This window comes from Protopterus annectens, chromosome 11.part0, assembly GCF_019279795.1.
Source record: "Protopterus annectens isolate FY-2018-M chromosome 11.part0, PAN1.0, whole genome shotgun sequence".
In the NCBI taxonomy this organism is placed as follows: domain Eukaryota; kingdom Metazoa; phylum Chordata; order Ceratodontiformes; family Protopteridae; genus Protopterus; species Protopterus annectens.
The window spans coordinates 776792338-776819577 of NC_056745.1; the positions used below are offsets into that span (position 1 = coordinate 776792338).

A 27240-nucleotide genomic window follows, 5' to 3' on the forward strand; every position below is an offset into this window, starting at 1 on the left:
TTACAGTCAATAAATACTGATAACAATCAGTAAATGCTGATAATAATTACAGTTACAGACTTCATGTACTCCAGAAGCTGCATGTTAATTCATTTATTCTCCTTTCTCTCAAATTTCAAAGTTAATATTACCAGTATTTAAAAAGTTGTCACCTCACAGCAAGAGGTTCTCCTGTTCGATTCTCAGCTGTAGCGCCTTCTGTGCGGAGTCTGCATGTCCTCGCTGTGGTCGTGTGATGTTTAAAGACATGCAGGTAGATGTGTATGTGAATGGGTGTGCCTTCTTTGAAGGCTGGGAGTTGGGCTGACAACTCGACACCGTAAAAATCCATTGCCAATCAAAAGCAGACCAGAGTTCTTCTGTGGCAACCCCTAACCGAGAAAAGCCGAAAAGACTGTATTACCAGTATTTAAAAAGTGTACCTAATTTTGGGTCCTCTAATTATTTGCTTTGTCTCTAATTCTGAAGACAAAAAGTTGATAGCTGTGCATCACATTTATTTGAACAGAATTTTTAATAACTTTAGCTTTTCAAAGGATGCCTGGAAATTAAGTTGCTTATCTGTACATTTTCCAAGAAAGTAGGGCAACATTTGCAATTTATTCTTAAATGAATGTAAAGCATATCAATCTGGTATAAAAATGATCTATTGTGTGGCTCCCTAGAAGAATCAGTCAAAGATTCATGAAAGCAGACCAATATTTCTCATTCATCATGCTAAGGATTGAAAGAGTCACATATGGGTTAGACCCAGAGATGGGGTTTGGTTGGGTGCAGCTATCAGAGGAGTAGCTAGAATTTTCTTTAAGTGCTTTTTTCCCACATGCCTTCAACCTTCAGTTTATCCCAAATCATACTTAGCTTGTGCATTCTAAGTATAGTATGGAGATTGAACTGTTTATAGGAGCCATTATCCAGCTAGCCATAAGGATTCATTGGATTCTTTATGCCCTTGCCCACAGGTTGACATGGTACAAGTATCACTGTAGGGAGATCCTATGCTCCTTCCCTGGTTTGCTCATGCTCCTATATGTATATCCTGGAAGAGCAACTGATATCAGCTTATGATTGTCAAGCCCACACTACTCCTGGTCCATGGCTTCTTGCATGCAAGCCTTTCTTTGCATGGGAGTAGATGGCTGACTGAGAGCAGTAGCTTCCTTCCTCAGAATCCAGGATGTAGCCACCATACAGCTAGCAAATGACTATTTGGTTGTGAAATAATTATAAATTTTCAATGTTTGACATCCTAAATCCACAAAGTGGAAGTTCATGGTGATGACATATAACTGACATGCTTACTAAATACAATAAAATTATATAATTGTCTTTAGTTGTTTCAAAAGATTGTTGAAAGACACTGTACTGTGGCACTGTGGGTACAGTATAAGTCATTTCAAAGACGTTTTCCATAAGGAAGCTTCATATATGAGCCTCCAGTTCTGTTTATCAGATGGGCAGTGTAACTACAGTTTGCAGTATCTCATCATTTGTTGTTATGAGAGTATTCATGATACATACACTCACTTGCTGCAAGCTCTGAAACACGTCACTCTCACTGGATACTGTTTGAGTACTATACTTTCAAGACATGTACATACACCCATTGGAATTTCATAAGATCTGTGATGGTCCTGGCTAAAATATGAAGGAATCAGTGACTCTGTAACCTAATGTAGCACAGGGGAATTTACTTTACTTTGCAGAAACATTTCTTACATTGTTTTCAAAATATTGCAAGTGAAGTGTTATTGTATATAAGTGCATGCCCAAGAAAATATTGCTAGAAACAGTAAGAAAGAGACTTTCTTGGATTTCCTTACATCTGACTAAAAGACAGTTCATTAAATCATGATGCACCAAATCTGTTTTACCAGTTTGTGCTTGGCTAAAGTCTGTCTGAACAGGAAGAACAGCTTAATTCTTCTCCTCATGCAAAAGAGTCCCCTAATTAACATATAACTTAGTCCAATGTTGTCACCAACATTTCAAGGTTGATTATATTTATATTTATATGGGGGGAAATTACTATAAGCTGATTCAGTGAAACAGTTTTGGTGAACTTCGTTTCAGCTAACTGCCAACTATTCACCATGTTCTGTGTTACTGTTTCTTGCTAGCAACAAATAGCACTTTACTTACATGATAGATGTCTTTTTGTAAGTCTAATGTAATCCACAGAGTACGTAGCAGTACTATTCCGATGTCTGATACTGAGGTAAACTATCATACAAATCTGGGTAAAGACACAGAACAGAGTGCTGCCTCATTTCAGAGAGCAATAACATAAAAATATTAAATGTGAACCCTGAGAAACATGCAGTGTTGGTGTAGTGATATGACAAAACTGCAACTGTAGGATTCTTATTAATTGAAAACACGCTAAATCCAAACAATGAGACAGTGGGGTGAATTAAGTAAACTGAAGATAAAAAAATGCTAAATAAAAGCTGAGTGTTTCTGTGTCTGCATATACAACTGAAACCTCTTCAGTACTAACAAGGAGAAAAGGTAGAAAGCTTATATAACTCTAAAAATCATGCAACTCTAAACAAATCATGTAACATAAAACAAAATGGCAGTTTAAAAAAAAACAGTAAAACTACAGCATAACAATCAACTTACCTGATAATGATTTACAATATAATTTCACACTAATTATGTGATTAAGTCCAAGCTATTTATCGGCAGCTATCAACAAATGTCAATGAAATTGTTTGAAATGCATTGTCACTCTGAGTGACTTACCTTTTTGTACTACTCTATGAGGTTTATAAAGTGTCAATTAGTATATTCGTAGTTTGATGAACGGTTTCCTTCTTCTGTTCATTGAAATTAGCCCTCATTATATTTGTTTTCCCTGCACTGATGGCACTGAAAACTAAAGATGATATTTAACCTCAGTGACATTAACTCAGGGAAGATGTGAAAAGTGTCCGTAGACTTTAACGGACACGTACTGCGCAAGCACAGAAAAGCGTCCATCAAAGTCTGTAGAAAATCCTTAAAGTGACATCACTAGGGAAGCACTAAATTTATTTTGGCTATGGTTAAGTAAAAGTTTTTTATCAATAAATAGTCCAAATAAATAAGCACAAACTCTGGCAAGATGCAACTCATTGCACACTGCAAAGTACTATATTATACCATGAAATAATGAAATAACCACTAATGTCATTCTGGGGTGTGGTAAATTGGTATGTTGTGTTTTTTGTTTGTTGGCGGGGTTTGCCCCCTCGACCACCACGCCAACCGTGGGTAAATTTAGCATTACCCACACCCAGGCGTGGGTTATTGCTATAATGGTTAATGTTATAGCTGTAGTCTCTGTGGAGATTTTTCTCCCTGGGCCTCCACTGAAAAGATTTTTTCTGCCCAGTCAGACCTTCCTGATAAACAAATGCTAATAAATAAAAGTAAAATAAATATTAAAGTGTTTCATTAGACTTTAACTTCTAACCTGTTGTTATTATCACCCACTCTAGTATCTGGGAGCACTTGTTTAATAATAAAGAATGTGATTTCTTAAAGTGCAAACATAAAATTCTATATTTATGTAAAGCATTTGCTAAATCTTTTGTTTTTATTATGTTCAGATGTTTACAGATCCTCTGTGAGAGCACAGCTCATGTGGGTTTTCGTTCATTCAGAAACTTTTGGAAGTACTGTTTCCATCTACCTTTTATGTCCTCAGGACTAGTAAGCAGATTGCTGCTAGCATTCCTTATGAATGGTGACTGATGACTGACTGCCTTCTTTATCCTTCTGTTTTGGCCTTGCTACCAGATAGAGTTTCTTCATGTTAGCTACAGAGTCACTTTCTGGAAGTTGGTAGAGTTTCTCTGATGCATTGTTCTTTGCTATCTTCCCCATTTTTGCTAGCATTATTATGGTTTATTGGGAAAATATTTTTTATTTAAATCAAAGTTTTTTGAAAGTATATCCTTTTATGGATGTTATTTGAATGATATTTTTATTATATGGAATAATACAGAAAAGGTTTTAATATAATTTTTAGATTTATCACCATAACTAATTTTCTCAAGTTCACACACATTTTATTATGGACAGGAATTAACTACTTAGATTTAGTTGTTATATGTGATAAGAACAATATATTGTTTAAAACTAATGTTAATAGGAAGGTAGCACATTACAATAACTATTTACATCACATCAGTTGTGTAACCCTGCTTTCATAAAAAAGAAGTATTGTCAAAGGCCAAATGGTTCATCTGGCCAGGATGGTATTGGATAATACCATGTTTATACAAGAATTGGATAAATTAATTGACATATTTGATATTGGGGGTACCCTAAGGTATTATTATCAGAACTTAGGGCAGAGATAGTTAAAATGTCAAATGGGCATATATTTCACCTTATTAAGGATAGGGCCACAAAATGTACAGTTTGACACAAACTCCAATAAGAACATAGATAATGCTATGATAGTATCCTATGATAAGGATAGCAGTGTGACTATATCAAGTATATGTGAAAACAAGACTGTTTTCATTCCAGGATGAAGTAGTGGAACATCCTGGTGAGCAACCTAAATTTATTTTTAAGAAAAACAAAAATACTAAAGTTTTATTGCAAAATGATAATTTAGGTAATGGTGGACTCTAAAATGTAAGTGGCACATGTAAATGTTGATATTATGTACAATGTAAATATATTTTGGAAATTAGGTAGCGTTTTCACCTCACAGTATGACGCTGTCTGGTACAATTCTCAGCTAGAGCGTCTTCTGCGCGGAGACATGCATGAATGGGCATACCTTTGTTGAAGGTTGTGCGTCAGGGCTGGTGACTCGGCACGTAAAAATCAGCTACCAATCATTAGCGGACTGGAGTTCTGCTGTGGCGACCCCTAACCGGGAAAAGCCGAAAGACACAAACTAACAATTAAATTAGTTATTAACATCCGCGGTGGTGCAGTGGTAGCATTGTTGCCTCACAGCAAGAGGTTCTCCCGTTCGATTCTTGGCTGGAGTGCGGGGAGTGTCTTCTGTGTGGAGTCTGCATGTTCTCCCCGCGGTAATGTGAGCATTTGAAAGACATGCATAAATGGGCGTGCCTTCGTTGAAGGTTGAATGTCGAGCTGGCACCTTGGCGTTTGTGAAAGTCTACTGCCAATCATTAGCAGAAAGACAAACAACAACAACATTAAATTAGTTATTAACAATTTTAATATCAAAATATTTCATTGTGATAATTGTGGAACAAATGGAATAGAGTAACTAGTGATGTGCCAACTATGTCAAGCCTATTTTAGTGGTAAATCTGAATGTAGTTTTAGGAAACGTATCTGCAAGCATTTTTATGATCTTAGCAAGGGCAACATGAATGATACTTTTAATAAGCATGCTGGCACATGTAATCATTTTACTTGCTTTAAAATTTTGTGTTATTGAGAAAAATAATAAAAACCCAAGGGGGGATGTTGAGAGGAACTTATTTAATATGGAGAATTGCTATGACAACTGCGATTACAAGCATACCCCCCACCATGGGTTTGAATGGACAACCTATGAACCTAAATCCCTCTTCATAGCACACTAAAATTGAGAGCAGCTAAATTATGATACAAGCTTTTTGTATTATTATTGTTGTGAGTCCATAATGTGTGTACATATATACATGGGTAATATAAATTTTTATAACACTTTTATAAATGTTTAAATAATATAGTTTTATTTGGCCATGACCTCATGGTATCATGTGACAAGGAAGCTGCATTTAATGAAGTCAGTAATTTGGGTGGTTGTTCGGATGAAGTATTGTATATTATAAAAGGCAAAAGCTCTAAATTTCGTGGTATGTTTTTGTTAATGAATTGCCATTTTCATTGGGTATTTGGCTGCCAGTTTATTTAAGAGTTCATTTTATTGTTCTCCTTGAATCAGAAGTTTTATTATCATCTTTTCTATCTCCACTTCTACCTGCACTCCTTTCTTTTGATAATTTCCCAGAATCCTGCATTCCACCATTAGCTTTACTGATGTACCTTATTTCCATACCTGGCTCAGCCACATATCTGTTCTATAGTCTTCAAACATGTTGACATTCTGCTTTCTTCTTCACCTCCAACCATTTCCTGTTCTGGAGGTGCTAGAACCATGAGTAATTCCATGAACTCCTATGCCTTTGCTCCAGTCATCTTCCAGGTCTTCAGCCTTGTTTCTGTGGACCTTAGAGCCTTCTTTGACCACTACTTGCATCTGATTGTGAGCACCAGGGATTTATGCTGGGGGCCAACAGTTTCATTTGGGATGATGTCGCAATCTCTGATTCTACCCCAGTGCCATATTCTTACTAGAACAAAGTCTATCTCAGTTGCATGTTGACCACTCTTGTATGTGATCTTGTGACTATCTCTCTTGCTGAACCATATGTTGACCATCATCAACCCATTTTGCAGACTGAAGTCTAAAATCTCCTCTCCTTCTTTATTCTGTTGCCCCACCAATGGGGTCCCAGGCAGTCCTCAAATTCTGTCCTAGCTATTGTAATATAAACATTTAGGTCACCCATTATCAACACTAACTTATGCTTTATCTAGTAGTACCTGCAACTGCTGTCTGAATGAACTCTTTTCTTCACCATCCTAACCCTGCTGTGGGATATAGACTGAAATTATGAATACTGTAATATCTTTACATTGCAGTATGATACCATGAGTCTGTCATGAAATTTTAATGATATACTTCAATGTCTTCAGAAGACACTCTCTCACCACAATTACCACACCATTTCTATTCTGTCCTCCCCTTGTTTAGTGGACTCTTGATTTCATACCAAGTGACTTTGCAGCTTTCTTCTGCCTTGCTTCCTGGATACACAGGATGTACAACTTCTTACTCACCATCATATTGTCCACTTCCAAGCTGTGTCCTGTCAATGAACCTATGCTCAGTGCAGCAACCCTTAGTTTATTTTTTGTTGGTTGGTTGCTTTTATCTCCAGGTTTCAGTCACTAGAGCTATCCCAGGTAACCCAGGCTGGGCAACTGAACACCAGTCACCCAGTAACTTATTGATCTAAGGCTGCTGGGCTTTTATAGCAGGTACACACTACACATTCTGGCCAGTACCGGCACTTAGACTCATCCCATCTTTAGCATGGGTCCCTGGTGTAGATCAGGGAAGGCCTGGTCTTCAGTATACCTAGCACTGGAAAATATCCATGCCCATTTTTCTTTATCATTAGTAAACATGACCAAATCATCTAGATCCAGTTTTTATACCACAGAGTTGATGGCCCTGACATGGTGCAAACTCTTCTCCAGAAAATACTGTGCACCATAGATTATGCTTAAAGCAGCTGGTTTACATAGCTTCCCCACTGATAGGCACACCTAGAGAGTATGTGCTATGTGCCATGACTCAGTTCAATTTTGGGTGAAGTCTTTTGACATACCTCTCTCAAATTCAAATGAGGGGAGGTTGGGTTTGAGTCTGGTACGTTCCATTCTTGAGGTTAAAACACCCAGCATGTTTTGTCGAGTTGAGGGAAACCCCACATAGACACGGTGAGAACATCTAGACTCCACCCATACACTAGTGAGAGGTCAAGATCAAACTCTGTACCTTGCATCTGTGAGGCGAAGAACTTAAATAATTTGCCAACAGTCCAGCACCTCCTCCAGCACCTGAGCTGCTATTCAATCTCAGGTCATCTGAATTTTAGTCAGGGCAACAGGTCGAAGAGGGACCTCTGCCTACTGAAAAGTATATGGGAAAATGTTTGGCATTAGTGAACAGAAGATTATTTTTTTATACTGCTGCAAGAATCTGTTTTATTTATACCTGTATTACGGTTGTTATTTTCATACTATCTTGAATAATTATAGCACATCAGGGCCAATTATCATGCTCAGTCCTATTATCACTCAAAGCCTTCCACACTAAAATGTAATTATGATTCAGCAGTATGACTTGCCTCACACCATACCATACCATACCTCTCAACCTTTTAGTGCAAGAAATCTGGACAAAGTCCGACAAAACGGGGGGGCAAAGGCCCAAAAATAGGGACATATTTTAAATATAGCTCTTATAAACTTAGAAAGTTGTTAGAATAACAGGGTTTGTTTTAACATACGTTTTCTAAAGGATTTAAGTCTGAAACTGAAATGTATGTCATTATTTAATGATTTCAGTACTCAGATCATCCCACTGTTTTGTCAGAGAATCACAAATTTTATGAGGAACAGACCAAAAATATAAACCAAAAATCTGGACGGTTGAGAGGTATGCCTCACACAAACTATTCTCTCATGGTCATCATCTTCTGCTTGATGATGTTTTCTTGTGCATTTTTTTGGCATTCATTTATCATTTGTTGTGTTGTGTGGGTCATAGTTTGATTTTCATTTTAAGAAATGTGAGAATACATACTGGTAGCAGAAACAAGCATCATAATTTTACCACTTTACAAATCAGTCTGTTCAAGCAGGTTCTGCAAATCAGGATTCATAAAATACTGCCAGATATATAAAAGTAGTTACATTTAATGCAAAGTCACTGTGGAGTATTTGTATAAACAAATGCCTTCAAATAACAGAATGCATCTCTTTTTTTTTTCCTCAAATGCAGAATTATCAGAGGTACTCTGGACAATGGTTATGCACATTGGTCTCAGCAGTGGAGGCTACGGTGGGCTGATTATAATCTTTATTATCTTTGCCGTCTTTGCTGTTCTTACAATAGCTATCCTACTGGTTATGGAGGGACTTTCAGCTTTCCTGCATGCACTGCGACTCCATTGGTATGTTCAAAATGAAATTTTATTTATTTATTGTTTATATGTTTTTTAAATACTGGATGCATTAAGGATTTGTACTCAAATTAGCATTTAAATGCAGTATATACATTAATACTGTGACAGGTGCATGCAGTCTGAGGTACTGTGCACTAGCAGAAAAATATATGTGTGTGTGTGTGTGTGTGTGTGTGTGTGTGTGTGTGTGTGTGTGTGTGTGTGTGTGTGTGTGTGTGCTGACATTGTAGAGGCAATTTTGAGCCTGTTTTGTATAGGGATCTTCAGTTTGTCTATGATGAAGCTTGTAAATCCTGCTGTGCAAATGGAGGGCAAGCTGCCTCCTCCTTCTACCTCTTCTTTCCTGCTGATGTGAAAGATTGTTACCCATTTTATACCATTTTGTAACTGATTCCCACGAATAAGGCTGAAGTTTCTGCAGCAGATTTTTAAGGCTTAAATGCTAACATGGAAAAATTAGACAAGCTCATTAAGAATCACTTTCAGATGACTTCAAAAAGTGTCTGGTGTATTATTCAATAAAATGCAATTAACATTCAAAAACATGCACACCGATTGGACATAGTAGTCAGGATGTCTGTTGCAAATCCTTCATTATTTATGAAGAAAAGTCTAGCCAGCATACAAAAAAAATTAAACATGGGAATTCAGTTAACTTTGTGTAGGCTTTGCACAGAGCCTACATGAAGTTTACATGTTGGCACAATGGTGTATGGCACTCATCAGCGCACAATGCATATTAATGAGGCATCCTGCGCCTAAGATAGGTTTCATGGCTCCCAAAAGTGTTGCTGGCTATGAAACATTTTAAGTGAACGCGGATAGCAATTTTGTGTAAGGCAGAGCACCTACAGTGCACGGATTTGAATTGAATGCCACAATGATCACCAGGAATTTACAAATAGCTGTTATTATGTTAGTACAACACATCTGCACAGAGGCCAACTTAATGAGATGACAAATAACCAGTAATAAGGACATATATGACACAGATGTCACATAGGAATGTGTTAGAATGTAACAGTCTCAACCTCTTAGAGTCAGAAATGTGTACAAAGCTATAAAAATGGGGGAACAAAGGGCCGGAAATAGGGACAGATGTTTAATATTGCACTTTCAACCTTAGTTGATAGAATATATTGGTTGTACATTAGCATGAACTTTCTGAAGAGCATGAAGTTTGAAACTCAAATGTCAGTCATCAGTTTCTGACTGCACTCTGCAAATGACATGCCAATGATTTGCCAGGAAAAAAAATGTTATGAGGAAAAGATCACAAATATATGACAAAAACTGGTTATTCTGCAAAGATCAGGATAATTGAGAGGTATGCACTGAAATGTATGTACTATTAAGACACATCAGTCCAAAGATCATCTCAGTGATATGCAGAAAGCCACATATTTGATAAGGAAATTATCCTCATATCCTGGGATTTTCTGGACAGTTGAGAGGTATGAAAGTGAACTATATGGTCCAAACACAGTACAGGACAGTGTACACCCAATGCAGAGTATAGTGATAGCCCATTCCTGACATTCTGTTCTAAAGCTGTGTTAATGATCTGTAACAAGACATGGGACTGCCATGTAAAATGATCACTCGGGGGAAGTGTGTGTATTGAATAGGGACACACAGATGAATTTTAGGAATGAGCACAGGGAAAGAGTACAGGTGAAACTCCCACATGTACAGCAGAGGAGGGCATGTCAATTGGAGATGGTTTTAGCAGCAACACCAAGCACATATCTATATGGTACAGTACAGAATGTACAGTAAAAATGTGCTGTCCGTGACTGTCAAACAAGGTGACATAATGGGGAGGATGTGTGTGACATTAGCATTCCTACATGAATAATGCAGAGGACATCTATCAGAGATCTGACATGCAACTGGGGGATGGTGCATATTAGGAAACCTTGCAAACTGATATACCTGAATATGAGTGTACTCTCAGCAGAAGTCTCCAGCAAGGTGGCCACAGGTAAAGGATCATGGGAAACATTACAAGAACTAACCACAATCATGGGCAATATCAGAATAATATCAGTACTAATCTCATGCCTCTGACATAACATATGTGATGTGGCATGCACACACACACACACACACACACACACACACACACACACACACACACACAGTTGAACAGCTATTATGATACATTCACATTCTATGAGGGTAACCACGCACACTGCCCTGGTACTGCAATGTCTGCAGGAGGTGTTAGGAGGAACATTGCTATACCTGTATGTGACAGTATGAGCAATACAGGCTAGTTGTCTTGTGTGCATGACATATATCTATGGCACAATCTGCAATGTCCCGAATGATATACATACCAATAATATTGTCAAACACCTATGTATGCAGTGTGTGCATAAGCTGAACAGGTAGCACATGCATCTGGTGTAACAACTTGATTGGTGTTGCGCACCATCAGATAGTCATGTATATTCCACAGAAAAAAATACCTATGTATGGCCAATAAGCTGTGTGACAGTGCATTGTGACAACGGTGGTAAACTTCAGTTACAGATCACTGGAAGATGCGTAGGGAGGTACACAAGAAGGGTGCATTGTACACAGTTATTGGTGTGCTGGGAACCATGAAGTTATTATGGCCTCTGATGTGCATGTCCGTCATGTACCCAGTACTTGTGTTGCATTCAAGGGATTATTCAACACTGTAACCACATGCTGGTGGATGTACCACTTACTCTCTACCCCAGGACATAGGTCACATACCTATTGGTCTGATTATATGGTGCAATGGCCACATTATACTTGGGTGGTGTGTCTGTTTCCTGATTCAACAAATACTTCCATGTCTGTCATCAATGCAAGTATTGTCATGTGTGGCAGCACTCTCTGTGTTGATACTGTCTGTATTATACTAATATCACAGTTAGAGTCACTGATTGCCCACAAGCTGTAGTTACCTCAGGCAGCTGTCTGGACACAGCATGTGTATGTCACCTGTGATGTCCATCACTTAACTAATGGAGAGAAAAGGGGCTAGCAGACACCCTTGATGTATAAACCTAAACACTTGACCTGAGATAAAAGTCACGTCACACATTTCAACATAGTGAGATACCACTTATGTCATCCACTGGTCTACCCATTTGGTGATATAGCTGTTTATGGCCACATATGACAGTGCTGATTGTATACCTTAGTGTGGCTTTCTTTCAAATGCCTTGCACTGTTAAAGTTCCACAAGATGATACTGTTGTCATCATGCATGCCCTCAATGACCTCTTTGAGGACATCTATCAGATGTAATGGACCTGATGTAGCAGAAACAGTTCACACAGGTCTGTTGCATATACCTGGAATATTCCAGTATACATGTAGAGGAAAGTAAGGATGTCTCTATACATGCTTGCATCAGGTACTGTCCCCACCAACACAGGTGGATGCATGTTGATGTACACCCTTGTATGGAAACATAGGCCATGTAGAAGATGTGTTGAACTGTGTATTCCACCATATCAGGAAGGTGTATGTGCTGGGTCATGCCATAGGGGATCAGTGATGTTGTTACAGCACATGGATTCCATGTGATAGACCTGGATAAAGATAAGACATGCATACTGCCTATTGTGATCTGGCCTAGGGGTTTGACATAATCACACATGCAGGTATAATCAAGAAACCCCCCAAGTTGGGGAATAAACAACTGGCTCACTGACAGAACACATCATGTGAAAGTTGGTAAATCAACCTGTACCAGTAGAGCTGTCACCACTGGCAAACCTCAGGGATCTGTGCTTGGCCCTTTACTGTATGAACTGCATTTCTTCACAGTTCAGGCTAACATATATGGCCTTTGCAAGTTTGCTGATTCTTGCATATTGTATGCAAGCATCGATTCCACCAGTGGTGATAACATAGTACAGGAGGAGCTAACACACACAATTCAATCATGACAAATGCGCACAATGTACAAATAAATGCAGAAATGTGTGTTTGTAATGTCAGTGTGAAAAGTGGAGTTCCATGTTAATGACAGCATTGACAACAGTCCTGCTTTGCAGTAATCCCGTAATGCAAGCACTATGAACACATTTAGATAGCAATCTGAATTTTCACCACCAAGTGTCCACACTGCTATTAAAAGCCTATGTTGTACACATCATGAGTCACACCATCATATTAAGATCTTAGGGTTGTATGACAGCACTGTAGTCAAATCTCATTACAGCACTAATAGAGTATAATGTTCTTTTTTTACATGAACCTCATCAGACAAATGTAGCAGCTGGAGAGACCACAGGGCTTTCTCACAAAAATAACATAGGACGTACACACCATGGCATGATGTATGTGGATAGATTAACAGCCTTGTCACTGTAAACTTTACTGTATAGGAAGAGGTGACTTTTGCCTGGCACCCCAGGCCAGTTTCTGACCTTGCCCTTGTGGGAGTACTGCATACCTAAAAATATGATATAGCTGATGACAACAGCAGTGTCTGTTGAGAAGATTAAAGTGTCCTACATGCTGGTGTAAAATGCTGTCTGTAATGCCACGCAACAACTCACACACATACTCACACTTAACTGCAGTGAAAATAGAACCCCTACCTAAGTACACAGACTACAGAACACAGTACGTTACACAACAGCTACAGTTCAATTCTGATTTGGAATGTGTCACACAGCACTTTATAGCTGATGACATCAGCAGTGTTTGTCGAGGAGAAGATAACAGTGTCCCACATGCTGCTGTAAAATACTCTCTGTAATGTGGAGCAACAGCTCACACACATGCACAGTTGACAAACAGAACCCCTACCTATCTAAGTATATGAACTACAGAACACAGTACTTAATGCATGCACCACAGCACAAATCTGATTAATACAGGAGTACAGGTGAACCTATAGTAGATGATATCAGCAGGCCATGTGGGAGACAAGAGGTTGGGAGGCCTGTATGAAATGGATGTGTAGGCATGAGCATGTATCAAAATACTGTCATTGCATGGCACTGGAGCAGTAACTGGGATACACACTTCTGCTCTGCTGTCCAGACACACCAAGTTGACTTTAATGAGAACAGAACCACTACTTATCTACAGAACACAGTACTTAATGGAAGAGCTATGGCACAAGTCTAATTTATACAGGAGTGCAGGTAAACTTTTAGTAGATGACATCAACAGGCCATGTGGGGAACAGCAGGTTGGGTGGGTACTAAACTAATGGTCCTGGAACCTTTATAAGCCTAGCTCAAAGTATTCCCTGGCATTGTGGTGCCTAACATTAGTTCCCAGTGCCCCTGTCAAGCAAGGCCACTGAAATGATCCCCGGGGTGAACTTTCTATTTTCCATCCACTCATCAAGATTTCTCTTGAAGAGCATCAGTGAGGTGCTCTGCTTGATGTGTAAGGGAACTCTATTCCAGAGCGTGGGCAGTCTCTGAGTTAAGAACCTGTCCCTCCAGATTGTGGTGATGAGGTTGAGGTCTCTGGAGCATGTGGCATGAAGGGACTGGGATTTCTTTAGTTGTGGCATATCTAACAGCACTGGGTCTGACATGGCTTTGTAGGTCAAGCAGAGATCACCTCTAAGTAGGCGATATGAGACAGAGAATATCTGGAGTTTTTTTTAGACTATCCACATAGGGCATGTGTTTAAGGCCTAGGATACTTTTAGTGAGGTATTTTTGTGGTCTTTCCAGCTGTTGCATGTGTCTAGTGAGGTACATGCCAAATGTGGCATTGTATCCAACAATAGGCTTAATGAGGGAAAAGTAGAGAGAAACAATGACCTTTTTCTTCTTGGATGCAAAACCCTTTGTAATGAGATGTGCCACATAGAAGGATTTTCTAACCACAGTGGCAATGTGATTGTCAAAGGAGAGGTTGCTATCAGCTTGTATTCCCAGATCTCTTATAACATCTTTGGTATTCAGTGGACTACCATTGATGTGGTAATTCATGGGTATCGTGTTTTTCCCAAAGGGAATGACGATGCATTTTTTTTGGCATTGAGCTTAAATCCATGGTTCTGACACTAGTCATTTGTTTCAGTGAGGCCTTTTTGTAGAATGTCTACATCATTTGGAGAGCTAATAAAGGCTCACAGTTTGCAATCATCTGCAAACTTGGTCTGCCAGAGTCCCTTGGTATTGGTCTATACTTCAGAGGGGTCCAGAGTTTGGAGATTCCTTATGTCCCTATTTATAAGGCCCATGATGATGTACCCCATAGCCTTACATATCAGACTCGTCAGGCTAATCGGGTGGTAGTTCTCAGGGTTCTTGGTAGTTCTTACTTTGTGGAGTGGGATGACTGCAGCAGTGCGCCATTTGGTGGGGACAAAGCCTGAAGTGAGGCTGTGACTGAACAGGGCACACAGGTGGTGTCAGTTCACTTTGTAATTCATGTAGAACACAGCCAGGGATATTGTCAGTCTCGTGGAGGCTATATTCTTGGCCTTGGACAGTGTAGCTTCATAGGTTCATATTAGGCTAGTAGCCTAATAGCACCAGGGTGTTTAGAAACTTAGTTGCATAAAAACACAAGTACCCTTACTGAGCATAGTTGGATGGTCATTTTTAGCAGAGTGTGTCTATGAGCAGCACCAGCTGGGCCTGCCCATGGGGGACCTAGATGCCAGGCCAGAGGTGACTTTACAATCACCCAGCCAGTTGTCAAGGCTGTGCTTGAACAGGGTTATTGAGGAGCACTGCTTCACACACAGTGGGAGCCTCTTACAGAGGAGTGTGAATCATTGTGGGATATATCTGTCTCCCCAGCATGTTCTGTTTATGTCACAGGCTAGGTTGAAAACTGTGGGGCAAATTATTTTTGTGTCCCATTTGAATTGCAGATGCCCATTTCCAGAAGGGCAGGGTCTCAGACTGCTCTGCAGTGCAGCAATAGGTCACCTCTCACCTCTCAGCAGCCTGCATGGTACTGAGTACAGTGACAGGTATGTCAGTCTATGCATGTCATGTTTGGAGGTCTGGGAGTCTCCCAGGCACAGCCCTGTGTGCTTTCCAATTGCTGCAGATGTCTGGTGAGGTACAGAGAGATGTGAGCATTGTATTACATTATTGCTGTGATAAGGGTAGAGTACAGCAGAGCTATGACTACCCTGGACTTGGATGCAATGTCTATATGTATGATGTGAGCAATACAGATTGTGTGCGTGTCATCATTATAGGCGCATAGTGATGAAAGTATATATTGCTATCAACACGTGTGCCCAAGTCTCACAACACTGTGTTTGAGCTTGGGGGGTGCTATGTATATCATAATTTGCAGGGGTACTTCATTGACAAAGGTAACAAAGAGTCATTGTATGCTTAACGTTCAGTCCATGAGTTTGTCACGAATCATTAGACTGTGTCAGCCCCTACTGTAGTATGTTACCATCATTGGGGGATTCTATATAGAGTGTGTCCAGTTAACAGTCATCTGCAAACTTGGTAAAACACAGGCTATCTACTTCTCCTGTGCTTCAGGGAAGTATTTCCCAAACAGTTGAGGGCCCAGTCCCCAACTTTAAGAGTATGTGTTCTGTCACTGAGCCAGTTGTCTAACCAAGTATTACTATATGGCCTAATTCCCAGATGGGAGAGCTTCACTATGAGACATGAATGGGAGATGGTATCAAAGGCCTTGGATAACTCAAGATAGGCAGTATGTCCTGTTATCTCTCATCCAGGTCTTTGGGGTCAGTATCCAAGAAATCCACAAGCGTCAATAAGCAAGCTCTACAACTGAAAAAAATAACAGAATGGAGAGGGCCAAGTGTGTTGAAGGTCACCTATGTCCCTGTGGATATGGTCCATGCTGATTCCTGCAGTAGCCTTGCAGATAATGCTTTTTAGGCATATGGAGCAATAGTTGTAGTTCTGCATATTACCAGATTGATGTGTTTTGCATACCACACAACATTTTATATTACATTTTGTAGTGTGGTTGATATATGTTTGGAAAAAGTACTGAGACCTCAGGGTTGTAATGCTTGGGGAGGCAGGTGCCAACACATGGATGTATTTTAAATATGTGACATATAGCTAGATAGGGCCCTCAGCTTGTAATGTTTCTACATGTAATTTCATGTCATACAAAGGAAATGGACAATAAACAGCAGGAATGCAGCATAATGTATACATTTCCATAGAGCGGCAAGCAGCAGGTTTGTGAGACAGTTAGTAAAGTGCATACTCATGCGAGATGCACGTTTTCGTACTGCTACACGAGCCACATTGCTAAAGTCTGACAGTTAGTATTGAGTCTGTGGAATATACCTGCTACTTAACTGACTGTAGCAGCAAGTATTGCAGTGATACATTCAAAAATGCAGCGATACATTCATTTTATGGGCCAGATGGTACTGGGTTCGAATACAGGTGTATGTTATACTTTAAAATACTTTTCATTACAGAGTGATAATGCAATGACATGAGTGGCTTATACCAGATATGTTGCTGTGTGTTGGCAGGCAGCAGTGGCATTAAGCAGCACTGCATGGGGTGTGATGGCCCCTCTTTATCCCAGGCCAGTAATCAAGCAGCCTCAATCCTCACCACTGACACCAATGAGAGGCGGTCACTAAAACACAGGACAGGAATGAATTTACACAGTATTTCAAGTGCAGCTCTCTGCATCCAACACAATTTCCCCCAAGAGCACACAGGGAACATACTCTACTTGATCGGGACTCTGTCTTTCCAGATCCCAAACAAGACCCACCTTGGAGCACTGTGCCCCAGTTCCAAGTATCTGACACAGACACTCGAATATCTGATTTTTCACATGCACGCACACATGCATACCTGGGAAAGACTGACAGATTCACCAGCTGTGTCCACTCTCTCCAGACCACAAGATAGATTACTGCCACCAGCCACATACCTGTAATCCACAAAGAAGAAACTGAAAACCAAGGTAGTTCAAAATATGGACACAGTACACCTGGAGCCACAATTCATGATAAAAAGGTTGCTTTAATATTGAAATGCTGATAAAATCAAGTAAAAGATAAGTGCTTTTGTCTTCTTAATGAAAACTTGTTCAGGATCTGATGTTTATTTCCATTTCTTGTGTAGGACATGACATTACATGTAGAAACATAAAAAAAATGTGGGCCCTATCTCACACTTTGTCACATATTTACAATACAACCATGTATTACCCCCCCCAAGCATTGCAACTCTGGTGTCTCAGTACTTTTTCCACACAAATATCACCTACACTACAGAAAGTAATGTTAAATGTTGTGGTGTATGCAATGTACATCAATCTGGCAACATACAAAACTACAGCTATTGACCCATAAGCCTAACAATGCTTGTCTGTAAGACTAGGGAAAAGGATCAGCATGGACCTTATTCACAAGGACATAGGTGACCTTCAACACACTTGAGTTGACCCATGTTGTATTTGTCAAGTATAGATCTTGCTTATTGAAGCTCGTGGACTTCTTTGATACTGACTCCAAAGACCTGGATGACAGATAACAGGACATACCACCTATGTTCAGTTATCCAATGCCTTTGACAATATCCCCCATCTGTGGTTCATGTCCCATATAGGAATTAAGGCATACAGTACTAGGCTCATAAACAGAACACACACTCTCAAGGTTGTGGACTTCACCCACCCACTAGCCACTTACCAATGGAATACCCCAAGGATCTGTGCTGGGTCCTCGCTGTGTGGAAACGTCTTCCCTGAAGCACAGGCAATAGCCTGTGGTTTACCATGTTTGCAGATGACTGCTAATTGGATGCACTCATATAGATTTCCCCCAATGATGGTAACATATTACAGAAGGGCTGACAGAGACGATTGTTGCTGAGCTCACAGACTGAACCTTAGAGCAAACAATGCATGATTGTCCCTCTTGACAATGAAGTACCCCTGCTAATTATGATATACGTAGCACTTCTCTCAGCTCAAACATGGTGTTGCAAGACTTATGAGCACTTCTCTCAGCTCAAACATGGTATTATGAGACTTATGAACACATGTTCATAGCAATCTACACTTTCATCACTAGGTGTCCATAGTGTTGATTGTGAACCTCATACATATGGACATCTCATCCAAGACCAGGGAGGTCATAGCTGTGTTGTACTCCACCCTTATCAGACCACTAATTGAGTACAAGGCTTCCTTCTATCTGTACCTCACCAGACAACTGTAGCAATTGGAGAAAAGAGGTCTGTAGCAGGAAGAATACAGGTCCTCCAAACATCACATACATAGAAAGACTAAAAGACCTGTCACTGTACTCAGTATACTGCAAGCTGTTGAGAGGTGACCTATGCCTGACCTACAGAGAAGTCTCAGACCCTGTCCTACTGGAAATGCTGGACTTCTGCAAATCAAACAAGCAATAATAACTTGGAACAGGGTTCTCAACCTAACTTGTGACATAAACAAAATATGCTGGGGAGACAGATATATCCCCCAGTGACTCACACTCCTCTGGAATAGGCTCCCACTGCATGTGAAGCAGTGCTTCTTAATGACCCTGTTCAAATACAATTTTCACTATTGGTTGGGTGATTGCAAAGTCTCCTCTGGGGTGGCACCTATGTCTCTCAAAGACAGGCTCAGTTTGTTGCTGCTCACAAAATCTCTCTACTAATAACAACCATCTAAATATGTTTAATAAGGGTACTTGTGTTTTTACACAGCTAGGCTTCTGTTGCCTCATGTATAGTGATAACCATGTACTCCTAAAACTTACAATATGTGAGAGATACAAGTATACAATGAAGCTAGAATAAAATATCTCTCTCTCTCAGGTAACAACAAACCAGATATCCAACAGATTGTCAGCACATAAACTTCACCTCATCAACAACACATAAACACACATACGCAGCAGTACTCATTAGAAACTTACCAAACGAGTAGAGACCTCACAAATATAAACTTTCTGCACACATTATAGTCCCAACAGAACCCACTACGCATAAAAACAAACATATCAGTGCCACCCATTAAGTCCTTAAGGCAAAACACCTCAAAACCAATGTTCTGGTCATAGGTGAATCCGTACTGAAACACACAGATGTCCCCCTCACCAGATTGTACAAGGCAAAAGTCACAGTCAGCTGCTTGTCAGGTGTCAGGATCTGGAAAGTTACGCACACACTCAAGTCTCTCAACAACAAGCACAGTTACACCTCTGTTGTACTCTATGCTGGCGTAAATGACTTGAGATGTTCCTCACTGCACTATATGAAGAGAGATATGACTGACCTCTTAGATTATGTGTCACAGACAAGTATGTCTGTAGCCCTAAGCAGCACTCTACCTTCACCCAGGATGATGCCTCAATACAAACAAAGGAATTATCAACTTCAACAATTAGCTTAGCTCTACTGGTGTCAGTCCATGGGGATCCAGTATTTTTCAGCCTAGGCTGATATGGTTGACAGATTACGCTGCTTTGCCAGGGATGGTCTTCATATGCCACCTCTTGCCTTTTGGTTACTGGCCAAGGTACTTGCTTTCCCCATAGTGTCTTTTTTAGGAAATGTCATAAGAACAAAATTCCTGATGTAAAAATATCCTCAAAAGACAAACTCAAGGTTATGCTGCTTAATGCTAGGAGTTTAACTCAGAACCTACACTCAACGGAGGCACTTCTTACTTGGGAAGATGGCGATGTTTGTGCAGTCACAGAGACATGGTTTAGGTCCACAGAGAGTACTTAGGCCATGGAAGGCTGTTATACCTTCCACACATTCAGGCTGCAAAAATGAAAGTGAAAGAACCAAAGGAGGAGGTGTATCCATCTTTCTAAATGACAAATACACCTCAGGACTGGTTAAGCAGTATGACTCCTTAGAGTTACTCTAAGTCCAACTAACTGTAGGAAAGATCCCCCTCCACTTCATTATTAGTTACAGGTCCACCAACATGAATCATGAAAACAACACAGTGCCTTTCTGGACCTACTTGAGTCACTCATAATATAGCCAAACAGCCTAGGCATGGTTAACTTTAACTATCCTTCCATCGATTGGGATACATATATGAGCTCAAACATGCTCGCCCTAATGTTCCTGTACTTTGTAAACATGAATGCTCTGTAACAGTTAGTCCATTAGTCCGCAACCCCACACGGGCTTGAATGTCCTTGACTTAGTACTCACCAACATGGGAGATCGCTGCAACACCCCATGTGTGAAACCCTTCCTGGTAAGGTCTGACCATAAATCGGTCACGTTCAATGTAACAATCACACCTGACCCCCCTCAGGATCCAAAGAGTTGAAAAATTTCTCCAAACCAAACTATAGCCTCCTAAGTGATGGCATTAATAGTTTCAAGCCTCCTGCTACCGCTGACAGTAATGGCTCCTATATAGAGGTGTACACAAGTGCCCTGTATAAACACCTTTACAAGTGTATAGACTTAGCTATACTGGAATGGATCAAAACTTGCTCACAAAAAAACAAGCCACCCTGGTGGACATCTAGCAGAAATAGGTTATGCAACAACAGAAAGAAACTGATGTCCAGGAATAAGAGAGAACAATCTCAGCAGAAGAACACCCTCCATAGCTTGAACACGCAAACTAGGCATCTTGTAAAGTCCTCTAAAGCTAATTACAAAACTAAATTAGCATCCATAGCTAAGGATGATCATAAGGCATTCTTTAACTATGTCTGTAATGTAAAAGGGAAGACCAAGCTTTGCATCAATTCAGAGTGGACAGTACCACTCATACTGAACTTGAGGACATAGCCAACCTCTTAGCAGACAGGTTTGGCAAAAATTTCACACACCTGCCTCCACCAATCATACCTCAGAGCATACTCATACTTGTCAACAGTTCTCTATCTTATTATCTCCTAAGAATAGGTTATAACTGCACTTGTCAAGTACTTGTCAAGGCCAAAAACACAGCCTCTATAGGACTGGATAACACCCCAGGCTGGTTACTAAATGGTCTAATGTAAGAGTTAGCAGAACTGGTCGGTACTCTCTTCAACCACAGTCGAAGCACTGGCTTTGTTCCGGCAGAGTGGAAAACAGCAACCATAATCCCTTGTACAGAGGGGGGTTCTTCAACCGACCTGGGGAACTAAACACCCGTAAACCTGACCAGCCTTGTCTGTAAGACCATGGAGAGAATCACCTTGGATTTTATCAACAAGGGCATTGGTGACCTTCAAACTCTTCTCCTGACCCAGTTTGCCTTCATTAAGGGCAGATCATGCCCGCTAAACATAGTGGAATTCTTCAAAAGTGTCACAAAAGCCCTGGGTGAAGGCAGATCAGTACATACTGCCTATCTCAACTTGACCAAGGGCTTTGATACAATCTCCAACTCAGGCATCATTGTGGAACTCACCCAGCTGGGGATTAACCCATATATCATTAGATAGGTAGTCAACTGGCTCACCAACAGAACACATATAATCATAGGTGGGAATTCCACCTCTACCAGCAGACCTGTTACCAGTGGTGTCCCACAAGGGTTTGTGCTGGGCCCCCTACTGTTTGGAATGTATTTCTCAGAAAATCAAGCAAAAACACATGGCCTGTGGCTCACCAAGTTTGCTGATGACTGCAAACTGGATGCAATCATTGAATCCCCAAATGATGTCAACGTACTACAAAATGGGCTTACATACATAAATGATTGTTGCCAAAATCACAGACTTAAAGTTAACCTAAAAAATGCACTATTATCCCTTTCAGCAAAGGAGAAGTCCATGCAAATTACATTATTAATAATACCCCTCTACGTTCCAACCCAATGGTGAAAGATTTAAGAATGCAGCTTGAAAGCAAACTCAGCTTTGATCATTATGTGTCCACAGTGGTAAGGAAGGCCTTTTGCTTTGCACACCTCATAAGTAAGGGCGTAGCATCCAAGACTAAGGATGTCATAACTCCACTGTACTCATCCCTCATCAGACTATTAATAGAGTACAATGCTCCCTTTTGCAAGCATCTCACTAAACCCCTGCAGCAGCTGGAGAGACCTCAGAGGTTTCTCACTAAGAAATTCCAGGGACGTCCAACACATTACCTACATGCACAGACTGAAGGTCCTGTCACTGTACTCTGTATAGACTGCTGCGAGGTGACTTGTGGCTGGCCTACAGAGCAATCTCGAACCATGCCTTAATGGAGATGCTGCACCTCCGCAAAATCAAATGGGACAAGACTCACTCACTCACTCTAGGGACCTTAATCTAGTCTGCGGCATCAACAGGACTTGCTGGAGAGACAGATATGACTCCCAGAGATTGCCACTCCTATGGAACAAACTGCCACTTCACGTGAAATAGAGCTCCTCAATGACCCTATTTAAGTGTAACTTGGACAACTGGATGGGAAATCATAATTTATCCCAGGGGTTTCACCTATGTCACTCTTAGACAGGGACAACCAGTGCTGATCATGGATTCACAAATATGGACTGCATATTATGGGCGTAGCATCCAAGACTAAGGATGTCATAACTCCACTGTACTCATCCCTCATCAGACTATTAATAGGCATCTCACTAAACACTTGCAGCAGCTGGAGAGACCTCAGAGGTTTCTCACTAAGAAATTCCAGGGACTTCCAACACATTACCTACATGCACAGACTGAAGGTCCTGTCACTGTACTCTGTATAGACTGCTGCGAGGTGACTTGTGGCTGGCCTACAGAGCAATCTCGAAGCATGCCTTAATGGAGAAGCTGCACCTCCGCAAATCAAATGGGACAAGACTCACTCACTCACTCTAGGGACCTTAATCTAGTCTGCGGCATCAACAGGACTTGCTGGAGAGACAGATATGACTCCCAGAGATTGCCACTCCTATGGAACAAACTGCCAATTCACGTGAAACCGAGCTCCTCAATGACCCAATTTAAGTGTAACTTGGACAACTGGATGGGAAATCATAATTTATCCCAGGGGTTTCACCTATGTCACTCTTAGACAGGGACAACCAGTGCTGATCATGGATTCACAAATATGGACTGCATATTATGGTTTATAAGGAACAATGGTACAACTTGGCTAGCCTTGAAAAAGCCCTAGGGCCAGTAGCCTAGTAACCTCCTATGAACCTAGAGCCATTATAGTAGTATCCTCGTATGAACCTATAAAGCTGTGAAACTATGCAGGCCTGCCAACATCTTGTCTCACACATGAGTTGCTGATGTCATGTACTATAAGTTCAGCTGCAGTCTTACAAAAGTCAGACTTGTGCCATGGTGCTTTTGTTAAGTACTGTGTTTTGTAGTCTGTACTTAGATAGGCATGGGTTCTATTCTCACTACAGTCAAGTGTGTGTGTGTGTGTGTGTGTGTGTGTGTGTGTGTGTGTGTGTGTGTGTGTGTGTGTGTGTGCTCTGTCTTGATTGACATTACAGAGAGCCTTTTACCGCAGCATGTGGGACATTGCTATTACCATATTCTCAACAGACACTGCTGATGTCATCAGCTATATTATATTTTTGGATATGCAGTACTCCCACCAGGGCAGCATCAGAGACTGGCCTGGGAGCTAGGCAGAAGTGACCTTATACTATACAATAAAGTTTAGTGACATGGCTTTTAATCTATCCACATAGATCATGACATGGTTTGTAGGCCCTGTGTTATCTTGCTAAGAAAGCCCCATGGTCTCTCCAGGTGCTTCTTGTGTCTGCTGAGGTACATGCAAAAGAAAGCAGTATACATATTGCTGTTCTGATGAGATTTGACTACAGTGCTGTCATAAAAACCTAAGATCTGAATATGATGGCATGACTTATGATGTGCACCATACATTTGTCCTGGAAAATCATTAAAGAGAGAAGTTAGAAAGCAATGATACACATTGCAGTTTCTGACTTTACAACCCTTACAACAGCATTCACTATAAAGCTGTGAAATTTTGATGCTATTAACTGTCTAACTTTCCAAGGCCAATATAAGTGAAAGGTACAATGACCAGTTCAACAACACAATGCAGATATACTAAGTACTAAGTTAGCTATGCACCCTGAGAATCAGACACAACTTTTGTATCCCTGAATCCAAAAGATAGAAAACAGGGATAGGGCACATTTATCATCACTTGCAGAGAATGTTGTGCTGGGGGCAGGAAGCCTTACCTGACAGAAAAGGTCATTGAGTGTGTGTGAATAAGAAGAAGAATAAGGCAGACATTGCGATAAAACAACAAATGGCCAATGAAACAAAATTAGTAACTGTTTTGTGTGCGTCTCTGTCTGTAAGGGTCTTCCAAGTGAAACTGGTGTGTGAGTGTCTGCATGAATGCATGGTCTGTCGGACAGGTATGAGCCATGCATGGTAGAGGTGGCAATTCATTGTTCTTGTCCCCAACCACGAGACCTGGTTCTGACAGGAGTTGCACTGGCACCTCCACGCCCAAAGTTAGAAGCAGTGCTGCTACCCAAGTGTGACTGATGTTTGCTGGATGAGCTCCCTTCACAAAGATGTACAGGACCATGACCCTATGGCCTCCCCTGTCTGGGTGTAGGCAGCACACTCACTGATGGAGCAGTGGAAGTGCTGCCACTATGGCAGCATGATTAGGCATGGCCACATTAGCTGACAGATGATGTGGCTGACCTACGCCTATAAGGATGCAGTTCCCCTCCCAGCAGATGTTCCATCACAGACACTGCTCGTTCCATGACAGACACCCCTCGGTTCCACAGACACCTCTCTTTGCAATGTTTCATTCATCTGATCCAGTGAACTGGCAACACAGTGGAGGCAGTCATGTATGTCAGACTGTGCCACATCCACAACCCTGAGCATTTGTCTGGAGTACCTATGGAAACATGCCTGTCCCTCCATGATGGCCCTAAACATATGTTGAATGGTGGAGGAGGGACAGCAAGCCTCTGAGCACCCATATCAATCTTCCTGTATGGCAGCTCACCCGCAGTTTGGCTATGGCCAGACTCAATAGACACTGAAGCCAAAGTAGTCACACTTCTCTGATCAATGTCCTTGCCCTCCACCAGTCCAATATCTGTGGGTTCAGTGGACTGGGTAGGCATAGGGCCACTGTCTGTGTCTGATAGAAATGCAGGGGATGGCTGTATGTCAACCTCTGTGTCAGATTCAACCTGTGCACCCCCTGACTGTGCCTCAGTTTTGACACCACCATCATCAGAGTCTGCTGATACACTGACATCAGGTGGCACAGGATCCACGCTCCCACTGTCATGATCACCTATAATAAAAAGTAAGAAACACTGGAATATTTTAATACATGCACTACAATAGTGCAATATATGCTAACAAACTGACAGTGCTGCCACTGCTACAGACAGTACAGCAATACACACAACAGGCCTGAGATCAAGATCACACACTACAGTATTTCTTTAAATTGCTCAACAGTACTGACATAAAAGTATCTGGCTTACCATCTGCAGAAGACATACTGCACTGTAGTCCAAGATGGCCCTGAAAGAAGTTAAGCAAGAAGTAAGGGCAACATCATCACAATTAACAGTAAAACAGGGGCCAATACACTAACCTTTTATATGTGCACTAACTTTACTTTCAACAAGAACATGGCTGACAACTCCAACCTAAGCTTATAACTGTAGCAATCTTATATCCCCCCAAAAAGAAGACATTTGACACAAAATTAACTTTTTAATTTCAGTTGTTTTACTACACAACAGTATTCATCTGTTCAAATAACAAAGCATACCTGGAAGTTCCTCCTGGGACATGCTTGCTGTCTCAGAAAGTGTTGCATCCACAACCAGGACATGCTGTATTGCATTCTCCTGGGAGCTGTCTAGATCTCTGATATTGGCCAGGAACTGTTCATGGAGGGTTAGTGGTGGTTCCCTGTTAGGCCCTCCCCTGGTAACTATTTGGACATGGTCCACACCTCCGTGAAGATGTAATCATGTCAGTGGCCCTGTGCCACACCTGTTCATATGTTCTGCCATGGCCACCCATGGCATTAACATCTTGGACATTCTGCTGCCATATTCCCATCATCCGTTCCATATCTCTCCATCCCCTTTCCAAGATAAAAGTACCATGTTGCTTAAACCCATCAACTATGACATGGTTTTCAGCATCAGTGAAGGGGGGGGGGATCCCTGGATTGACACACCTGAGTGGCAAACTCTTAGGCGTCCTAAAAGACAAAAGAAATATAATACACATAAGTCACATAACTACAAAATAACTGTTTCCAGATAAAACAGAAAAGGTAGCCAGTCAGTATTACCCACTAGAGAAACGTAAAACAGTCTACATATGTGAAATACTAACAACAGGCAGGATGTTAAACAAGGAGAGTAACAAGAGCAACATTTGCTTCTTTGTGCCATAACAGTAACTCACCTTTGGTCCCCACCAGAAGGACAGTACATTCTTGTTTGTGCCATAACAGTAACTCACCTTTGGTCCCCACCAGAAGGACAGTACATTCTTGTTTGTGCCATAACAGTAACTCATCTTCCCCCCTCC

General features: G+C 40.9%; 1 protein-coding gene across 1 annotated transcript in view; it reads left to right on the forward strand.

The window, feature by feature from the left end:
• ATP6V0A4 (ATPase H+ transporting V0 subunit a4) overlaps positions 1-27240 on the forward strand; it is a 563239-nt gene that overhangs the window by 509975 nt on the left and 26024 nt on the right. Inside the window, exon 20 of the mRNA XM_044088210.1 lies at positions 8603-8774. Within this exon, the coding sequence (XP_043944145.1) occupies positions 8603-8774 (172 nt within the window). The remainder of the gene's footprint in view (positions 1-8602; positions 8775-27240) is intronic.